Here is an 11,021-nt window from a genome sequence, read left to right as displayed (position 1 = left end):
AGACTCTGAAGTTCTCTGCAGTGCTCCCTACCACCATTACACAAACACCAATCAATGAGAAGATCCAGAACCCCAGAAGGGAAAACTAGATAAAACTCATTCCTTCTTCCCCTCCTAAATTCAAAGCTCTTCAATGATTTGCTAATTCACCATAGAAAGACTGGTAAGCAACTGTTTGCTCTGCATTTAAGAAATGATTTTCAAAGAATTCATAAGCTTCAACCCATGTGAAGGACTTCAGGCATCCTCTGAAGTTCATCTCCATGAAACTTGTGCTTGTGAACCTCTTAAAATTCTCCTTCCCCTTTCTTCCAGGTCAGAGGTAGTTTTCCTCTAGTTGCTGACACTTTAGTGACCAGGGGGTATTGAAAACGTGCATGTTGAACTACTAGCAGATATGTTTAAAAATAAATTGACAAAATTTCAATTCCTACCTTTAAATATTTAGAAAGGCAACCCAAAACTAGAAGGGAAAGTAACTGTCTTGGTCTGTTCAGGCTTCAATAACAAAGTACCACAGACTGGGTGGCTTACAAACAACAGAAAATTATTGCTCAGTTCTGGAGGTTGGAAAGTCCAAGGTCAAGGCAACAGCATGGTTGCCTTTGGGTGAGGGCTCTCTTCCTGGTTCATTGACGCTGCTTTCTGTGTCCTCATTAGATGGAAGGGGATAGGGATCTCTGGAGCTTTTTAATAAGGCATTAATCTCATTAATGAGGGTTCTATCTCATTAGCACCTCCCAAAGGCCCCACCTCCTAATACCATCACATCAGGCATTAGGATTTCAACATATGAATTTTGGGGGGATACAAATATTAGGACCATAGCAATAACTGTTAACTCTCAAATTTTGGCCGTTTAGTATGTAAAAGACAGACCTCAGTTCTTTTACCCAGTGTACTTTCCAAAGTAACCTAATGGAGGAGACCTATGTTCCAAATGATTATAAAGGTCCAGGTACCGTAACATAAATGAGTTAAATAACCTCGATAGAGAACATGCCCTGCCTCTAATGGAAGCCACTAGTCACCTCCAGGCAATAGCTGCCATGCAGGCTGGGTATTGCCAGATCTTCCTTTTATTTTTTTTCAAGAAAAGTGAAAAATAAAGATTTTCATGTGAAATCTGTCAATTTTAAATGTTGGCTCAAAATATTTTTACATGGTGCAGAAAAATAAACCATATATGTAGGCAACTCATCCATAATCTCTGGCCAGCTTTTCTGCAGCCTGAGTTGAAAAATAAAATCCTATATAGGCATCAAGCAGTGTTACACTTTCCTTCTCCCCTCTCTAATATTAGCAATCTGAAATCTACACTGCCGTCCAAAAGTCTCTTGTAGTTAAGTGGCTTTCCTATGCAGATGATTACAAGCTATTAACTATTCAAATATTTGGGCTCTTCTAAATGGTGAATTGTCAGACACATTTCATTCTTAACTGCTCTGCGATGGTCTATGGACTTCTCACCATGATATCAGTTGGTGGTCACTATTGTTGGTTTGCTTGCCTGACTACCAAACCACTGACCTTGATCATGTTTGGTTTTATTCCACCCTCCTTCAAGACAATCATAAGCCTCAGCAACTGGGTATATACTTGCACACACATACATGATTCTCTCTTTAATTAAAAATACCAGATAATAGTTTGCTGATCAATAAAGTATTTATTCAGCACCCATGTGCCAAGCACTCTGCTAGGCACTGTGGTGGATACAAAAACTTAAGACATGGTCCCTGCCCTTAAGGAGCTTACATTCTCATGAAGGAGACAAAACTAATATACATGTGCCAGCTAGAAATAGTACAAGACAATATATAATTTGGTGTAAGAGTATGTCATACAGACTTGAAGCTTTATAGGGATTCAAAGAAGAAAGACAATGAAATAGACCTTAGAGTCAAGATTTGAGGAGCCAGGAAAGAAGTCAGGCCTTGAAGGACTGAAGAAACTTAAATTGAGGTCCCTGTTAGGTAGAAGTGAAAGTAAGGTTCAAAGGAAGACAAAATGTATGCATTTGATATGGAGACTAAGAAGTCATCATGGATTTCTGAGCATAGAAGTGACTTGATCGTAAAAAGTTCAACTTTGATGTAAATTCATGTAATATGCAAATAATTTAAGGGAAAACAACCAAACAACCAAAGTATTGTGACAACACAGATGACACTCACCTGTCAAAGGAAAACACAGCTGCAATATAAAATGCAGGCGATCAAGGACAGATGACAATTCTAAGAAGCCCCTTACCCAACATGCCAATAGCTCAATATTTCCTAATTTCCATAGGCCCCAGAGACAGAGTGAAGGTTACTTTACCAAGATCCAGGACTTGGGTGCTCTCTGCTTAGAAAGACTACACAAGAGGTACAAAAGATTTTAGGACATACAAGAGTGACACAGAAAAAGAACAAGTGGAAAAGAGAAACAAACAGAAATCTATAGTGAAAAAACACACCAAAATGTATAAAAAAATGTATCTCCTAGGGAGATGCAATTGGCACGTCCATTTAAAAAAATGAACGTATATTGTATTTCTACAACAAAGAAACTATGCCTTAGTCAAGTGTGCTTTTTCATATTACTGGTAAAATCCAGGAATCCCTTAAATTAAGTCAGGTAAATTGGTCACAGAATTCCATATATTAAATCTCACTTTTCAGTTGACTTGCTTTACAAAAAAGAAGTGTGTTCTGGAAGAATTAAGAATGAGGTAAGCTGGGGAAGAAGTGAGGACTTTTACGTTCAGGTAAACCCAGGTAACCCGTTAAGCAACATAGGGCTAGGTATAGTGGTAGTGAGACTGGCCAAACTTACGAGGTCAGTTATTGAAATTATCACTGCCCACGGCTGTGTAGTAGCACAGCATGGCATCCTAGCACTAGGAATTCTCATCCCATAAAATTAGAGAAATCAAAATCCCGTAACTGTGATTAGGTGATAAATTCAAAATTTGTTTCCCCCCAAAAAGAAAATTGTTTAATGTTTTACCCAGTCATTAATATGTACAGACATTCCTTACTTAAATGGTCAGTGAATGGATTTTAGGATTCAAATTTTACCACAAAAATTCCATGAATTGGATAACTCAAAGTTAACTAAGGGGGAACAAATATAACTAGAGAAACCTATTTTTAGCCTCAAAATATACAATAAAAAAGAATTCTAATTAAATTCCAGTTTTCCTGAACAGAGTCAAGATCTAACAAAATTTAAGAATCCCATAAGGATTATACATTCCAAGATTGGCTTTTAAGATTTTTTTTAAACCACTAAGGAAAAAAAGTAGTCCCATTAACCCATATTCCATAAAACTGCAACCATTATATTCAGGAAGTTACCAATTAGCAGCATGTATATTTAAATTCCATTATTATGCATATCCCATTTAAAGATGCTAAAACACTATTCACTTCATTTCACAATCTGAAAATTCCCATTTAGGATGTTTATTATGTTTAATCTAAACTTTCACCTTTGAAGAAAATCTCACACCCTAGAAAGCTACCACTTAACCAGGCTGGAACTACTTAAGAAATAGTCCTGTGCCTATATGGTGTTTACTAAAACTATTTGAAATACTCTCTTTCCCGGGGGTGTCCATTTTAGTCCTCTGGGTTCTCTGAATTACTTAGGCAGTGTGAATACAAACCTATTGAGACCCAGGGAAGTTAACATTTTGGATGAGTATTTATTGAACCACAGGTATTAAGTGTCCATTTCTGTGGAACCTCATTTCTACTTGATTGAGAAGGTAAACCAGGTAATTAGCTCTAAAAAGCTTCTTGGCTTTTCATGAAGCAAATGACAAATGTCAGCCAAAGGCCCAGGAGAAATGTATCCCTAACTGGTGCCTGTTCATCTGGCTCCAAAGTCAACATTCTAACTTGTTTTCCAAGTCTGCAGAAGATCTTTCTGTTGCTTTCCAAAAAGCTGGCCATTACCCGTCTTTTCCTGGGTATTTCTTAATGGAGAAATGCAAGCAGAATAAATAAGATGCCACATTAGCTTTCTGCCTATAGATGGACTCTCCTGTTGCTGAACTCCTGCTGCTGGAAGAACCACCCTACACTCTGCCACCACCACCACCTTTTCCCACGTTGTCTGACAACTTGAAGTTTTGTGAAATCCAGATGAGAACAAACTATCTGGACAACAGCAATGAATTTTCTTCCCACTGGAGCTGGCATTCTGAATTAGTAAGATATATATATCAGCCACATATTTCCAATCTTGAAATAAAATCCAGTTGAAAGCTGTGAAGACAGGAAGAGTGAGTATGTAAACTGCTCTGAGCTCAGACCTATGCAGGAGAGCTGGAATACATTATCATAATTTAAAAGATCACACACAAAAGCTTTAATTCAGTGAGAGAGAGATGGAATTCAGTTTTATTATGCCCTCTCTGGAACTTCCATTTACACCATGGCCTCGTCTATCAAAGAGGAGGAGGAGAAAAAGCTCTGCCTTACACCATAAACTCAAGTACTCATGTACTTGTTCGTTAGAGGTGGCAGGGTATTTGTTTCTTCAGTTTTTTGGCTCCAAGAGATTACACTTTGAGTACCAGTATAGTGAGAAACTACTGGCAAACTGCTGGAAATGTCTTCTGGATTAATCAGTGTACCATTTCATAAAGTGCTTCTGGAGTTAAAAATCTGTCAAGCTGTCAAAAGTGTCCACACTTTTGCAACACAAAGGATAAAAGAATCCCAATGGTATGTCACTGAGTCCTTCCCAGCTGGGTCTCATTATTGGCATTGCCGTTCTACCCGCCAAGGCGCTGGCCCTCACCCCAGGCAAAACCTCCTGGCCGCTCTTCAGGTAGTGGATTGTAATTTGGATCCTCATCTGGTGTATCAAAAATAGCCTTCCTAAAAGACAGGCAACAGATATAATTTAGTCCCAAAGTCATTGGAGCTCCTAAATACTGCAAGGTCAAAAAGGTCCGATGGAGTTTCTACCAATGGACAAGTATTACATCTGTCTACCAATGAAAGAGTTATATTTTGAAAGTATTCATAATTATTTCATATTTACATCAGCTTTTACCTCCTTTAATAACTTTTACTACAAAAGCAATACATGTTAATTGTAGTGAAAACAGGAACTATATATGAGCAAAACATCCTAAATCCCCAGAAATAACCATTGTTGTTTTCATTATTCTTCTAGAACTTTTATATATGTAATTTTACAAAAATTAGATCACACTATTTGTTTTGTAACCTGATCTTCACTAAATTTAGCATGTCTCCCCACAACCACTGACAGATGAACAAAATGGTATACATGTCACATGTACATGAAATATTATTCAATCTATAAAAGGAAATTCTGACACATGCTACAACATGGATGAACCTTGAAAACAGTACGCTAAGTGAAATAAGCTGGTCAAAAAAGGACAAATGTTGTATGATTTCACTAATGAGGAACCTAGAGTAGTCAGACTCATAGAGACAGAAAGTAGAATGGCGGTTGTAAAGGCTAAGGGGAGGAGAAATGAGGAGTTAGTGTGTAATGGGTACAGAGTTCCAGTTTTGCAAAATGAAAAGAATTCTATGGACGAATGGTGATAATAGAAGCACAATGTGAAGGTACTTAATGCCACTGAACAATACACTTAAAATGTATAATAAGAGAGTAAATTGTATGTTATGTGTATTTTATAACAATCAAAATTTAAAAAAATTAACAAGTTATTCCAAGAAAAGTTATCCAGAGCATAGGAAGAGACAGTAAATGCCCAAAAACTTAAAAAATACTATTATGTGGTCATTCAAAATCTCCCTGAAGAATTAACCATTAAAGCAGCAACCTCTATTTACATTCATATTTCTAATTGTACTTGCCCACAGTTGATAAAATTAGAAGTGCATCTGTAAACTTCTATTTTATACTGAGATTAGAAGAAGCATCTATATTTCAATATCTCCATTAGTTCTTAAAAATTAACAATAAAAACACACATCAATAGAAAAATAGAGGGTTGATCAGGCAATTCAAAAAAGACATCCAAATGGTCAATAAACACGAAGATATTTGCTTTCGCAATAATTAAACGAATGCATGTTAAAAACTAAACCCCTTCTACTTCCCAAACAAGGTGAGGCGGAACAATGTAGGCGCCCATGTAGGGGAGTGGAGCCATAGTGGCCCAGAGCAGGATGGGAGTTAGGGGAACAGCCTGGAATATGGAGGCAAGAGCCCATTTGGGACATGCACACATGGAGGTGGGCTGGTGCAGAGTGTCAGAGCCTGAGAAGGGTAAGGAGGGCATCCCCATACGAGGGCAGCCTAATACGGGGAATCTGAAGTAGAGCAGATGAGCAAGGCATCCACATGGGGGAGGGGGACACAGTGATGAAAAATTGGTTACATATGCGGGTGTTAATTAAATAGGTAAATATATTAACGATAATAAGAATCAGGTTTCCACAGCCAGTGAGAACAGGGCAATTTGAAAAGGGGTGGTATATTCATACAATGAATACATATTTATACGGGGAATCTGAAGTAGAGCAGATGAGCAAGGCATCCACATGGGGGAGGGGGACACAGTGATGAAAAATTGGTTACATATGCGGGTGTTAATTAAATAGGTAAATATATTAACGATAATAAGAATCAGGTTTCCACAGCCAGTGAGAACAGGGCAATTTGAAAAGGGGTGGTATATTCATACAATGAATACATATTTGGCAAAAAAAAAAAAAAAGGCGAAAAGAAACAATTACTCATACATGCAACAAAATAAATACATTTCAAAAACATGTTGAATGAAAGAGGTCTTTTACAAAGCAGTACATACACATTGTATAATTCCACTCATGAAATTTAGAACATGCAAAACTAATCTGTGGAGGAACAAAATCAGTATAGTGATTGTTTTTGGGGGATGAGGGCAAGGATTGACAGAGAAGGGACATGAGGGAAGCTTCTGGGTAATGGTAATTTTCTTTATCATGATAGGAGTTTGGGATAGCTGTGTGCATTTATGAAAACCTGTTAGTTGACACACTTGAGATTCATGGATGTTGTTGTATATAAAGAACTCTAGTTAATGATATGCGTACTAAAGTATTTAGAGAATTAAGTATACTGGAATGGAAAGATGGATAGATAGATGTATAAAAAGCAAAAACAGTAAAATAGTAATTGTAGAATCTATGTGGTGGGTAAATGATATTGTATAATTTTTTCTATTTTTCTATAAATTTGAAAATTTTCATATTAAAATATTGGAGGAAGAATATAGAAAGAAAAAAACTACCATGAATCATGTAGAGTTGTACTAAAGCCAGCAGTATCAGTATAAACCGATGCTATAAAAATACATAGATCTAAAAATATAGATGTAGATACACACATATGCATACATATAATTTCCTTGCTCTGTTCACTGAGAGGACCTGGGAATAGTGACACTTCAAAAGCAATGAGCATATCCAGATCTTGGCTTCTAAATATCATTCTCCACTAAAAAGGAACTAGAGCTCCTTGAAGAAATAGCTGATTCTCGGACTGGATCAAGGAGGGCACATGACAAGCCAGGGATATCTTGTCAGGCCAGAAGATAATAAATTGCTAAAAACAAAAATGAAAAAATGTGACCATGCTGAAAAGTACTTAGGAGCCAGTCTGAAGGGATTGCCATTGGCCAAATCTGAGGAAATACAGGCATCAAAATAAACAATAATAGAGACCGGGCAGAATGGCGTAGATGATAGCAGCTTTGTTCATCTCCTCTTGCGACATTAAAGTTGTGATGGAAACATGGAACAAACAACAAGCAGAGTCGCCTGGGGTCTAGATGAACAAAAGCCCTACAACTAGAGAGAGAAATAAAAAATCACCCTCCAACGATAGAAGGTTGGAGGTGGTGAAGACACAAGGCTGCTCGGTCCTGAGCAGCTGAGTGGGACAGAGGCTGCAGCAGCTACAGACATTCCTCTTAAAGGGCTTATGTCTGTGACCGGACTTTTGTAGTGCAGACTTTCTCACTCTGAGCACCAGTACTGGGTAGGCTGCTTGGGGGGCACCAGGGAATTACAGGGGGACACTGAGTTGTCGGAGTGAGGGAAGGCTGGAGGCAAGGCTCTCTCCCAGGCAGAAGTGCTGACAGTATCCACTGTTACTCTGTTGAGCCCTCCTCATTTCCAGCGTGCTGACGCAGCACAGTGATTGCTGAGACATCATCAAACTGAATAACAAAGGACGCTCCGACCAGAAGATTCCCTGAAACTCTGCCTCCGCCAACTCGTGGTCCCTCCCAAGCCAAATCCAGTTGTATCCTTGGAGAGTCCTGTGCCATTTGCTGAGCAGCTCCAAGACTCACACTGGTGGCAGCTGACCATGGTTTCTGGTGTGACTTCTTGAGGCAACTATGAGCACAGCATCTGTGGATTGCTTGCTGAATCTTAACACGTGGCCCCAGAGGGACACAGGCTAGGGCTAAACTTAGCCTGCAGCTGAACGCCCCTCGGGACTGTGCCACTGGACAACTACTACACAAAGCCACACTAATAAGACTGGGAGACTTAGAAGCTTTGCTTAGTATATAGACACAGACACAGAAAGGCAGCTAAAATGGGAAGACAAAGAAGCAGAAACCATATGAAAGAACAGAACAGAAATCAAGGAAAAATGAAGTCGAGCAATCTAACAAATGCAGAGTTCAAAACACTCGTTATAAAGATGCTCCACGAAATTAAGGGAAGTGTAGATGAACTCAGTGAGAACTTTAACAAAGAGATAAAAATATAAAAATGGAAATTATAAAAGGGAACCAGTCAGAAATGAAGAATACATTATGTGAGAAGAGTATATTAGAGGGAATCAACAGAATGGATAAAGAAGAGGATCAAACCACCAATATAGAGGATGGTGAACAGAATGGCAAGAAAAAAGTAACAAAGAATATAATTTAAGAAGCCTATGGGACAAAATTAAGGGTAACAACATACATGTCATAGGGGTACCTGAAGAGGGAGAACAAAAAATTGAAGAGCTATTTGAAGAAATAATGATGGAAAACTTCCCTAATCTGGTGAAAGAAAGAGACATACAACCCCAGGAAGCTCAGAGAGTCTTGAAAAAAATGAACTCAAAGGGACCCACATCAAGATACATTATAATTGAAATGCCAAAGGTTCAATACAAAGAGTATCTTAAAAGCAGCAAGAGAAAAGCAATTAGTTACCTACAAGGTAGCATCCATAAGACTGACAGCTCATTTCTTAAAAAAAAAAACAAAACTATGCAGGACAGAAGGGCTTGGCACAAAATATTCAATGTGATGAAAATCCAGGATCTACGACCAAAAATACTTTACCCAGCAAAGCTATCGTTTAGAGTTGAAGGACAGATAGAGGGTGGTTTCCCAGACAAAAATAAGCTAAAGGAATTCATCAACACCAAGGCAGTATTACAGGAAATGTTAGAGAGACTTCTGTAAGAAGAAAAAACATTTATCAAAAATAGGAATAAAGAATGGTAATAACCACGTATCTATCAACAAGTACATCAAATGGAAAAGAATTAAGTGCTCCAACCAAAAGACAGAGTGGCTGAATGGATAAGAAAACAAGACCCCTACATGTGCTGCCTATAAGAGACTCACTTCAGATTTAAAGACACACACAGACTAAAAGGAAAAGGATGGGAAAAGATATTGCTTTGATGGACCTAGGGGGGTATTACGCTGAATGAAGTCAGAGAAAAACAAATACCATATGATTTCACATACATGTGGAATCTAAAGAACAAAATAAACAACAAAAACAGAAATAAACTCATAGACACAGAATATTTTGAGGGCTACTAGATGGGAGGAGGGGTTGGGGGGATGGTGAAAAAGGGCAATGGGATTAAGAAGTACAAATGGATAGATACAAAATAATCAGGGAGATACAAAATGTAGTATAAAGAAAATAGTCAACAATGTTGTAAAAAATATGTAAGGGGGAAGAGGGGTACTAGATTTAGTGGGGTGACAGATCTCTAATCACTATGCTGTACAACTGAAACTAATATATTATTATATGCCAACTATAATTGAAAAAAAAAAAAACCCCATTGTATAATGTAAAGATGGGCAACTAATTGTCTATTATATCAAGAGGGGTACTAGATTTAGTGGGGTGACAGATCTCTAATCACTATGCTGTACAACTGAAACTAATATATTATTATATGCCAACTATAATTGAAAAAAAAAACCCCATTGTATAATGTAAAGATAGGCAACTAATTGTCTATTATATTTCAATAAAGCTGCGGGAAAAAATAAACACTAATAAGGGATTATAATCTATGAACGAAACACGAAACAATGAATTCACACAGATATAAAAGAATTGATATTAATGAGGAATATTTACATAGTCTCAAAAGTATCTTCCAACAAAACAATTATAAAAGGAAAAAAAGTAACCTCATAGCGGAGAGGCCTCACAGTCACTTTAATTAAGTTATCAAAGTGATTATTACCACTTTGAGAAATTCAACAAACTGAAATTCTGTGCTAACAGGATGCAATTAGAACGCAGTGTCACTTCTCTATTCCTGCTAAAGATGCAAAACTTGAACCTAAATGTGAGGAAACATTAGACAAACCCAAATTCTACAAAACATCTTCATAAATGTCCATATCATGAAAGTCAAGGAAAGACTAAGGAGCTGTTCCAAACTGAAGGAAACTAATGAGACATAACTAAATGCAACCCTTGAATCTAAACTGGATTTTTTTGCTATAAAGAACATTATTAGGACAACTACCAAGTGTAGAATTGGGTTTGAGGATTAACATTCATTTCCTGATTTTAACTGTAGAAGAATGTCTTTGTTTATAGAAAATACACATTAAAGGGGGTCACTGGGCATTAGATTGACAATTTACTAAGAGTCATTTGTACTCTTCGCAATTTTGTTTCAAAATTAAAAAAAAATATATATATATAACAATGAGATACCATCTTATGGCTATCAAACTAGGAAAGTAATAAATATGAGTA

At 37.4% G+C, this 11,021-nt stretch overlaps 1 protein-coding gene across 5 annotated transcripts in view; it reads right to left on the bottom strand.

Annotated features, from left to right (window-relative positions):
• Positions 1–4,366: 4,366 nt before the first annotated feature.
• Positions 4,367–11,021, bottom strand: part of DERL2 (derlin 2) — a 13,314-nt gene continuing 6,659 nt past the window's right edge. For all 5 annotated transcript variants that reach the window (XM_015597458.2, XM_006922231.3, XM_015597457.2 and 2 more), the window contains one exon: positions 4,367–4,877. Coding sequence is in view for 4 of the 5 variants with exons in the window: in XM_006922231.3 (XP_006922293.1) it covers positions 4,772–4,877 (106 nt within the window). In the remaining variant the exon portion in view is untranslated. The remainder of the gene's footprint in view (positions 4,878–11,021) is intronic.

This window comes from Pteropus alecto, unplaced genomic scaffold (assembly GCF_000325575.1).
Source record: "Pteropus alecto unplaced genomic scaffold, ASM32557v1 scaffold398, whole genome shotgun sequence".
Lineage (NCBI taxonomy): Eukaryota > Metazoa > Chordata > Mammalia > Chiroptera > Pteropodidae > Pteropus > Pteropus alecto.
This window is presented reverse-complemented; position numbering and strand designations above follow the sequence as displayed.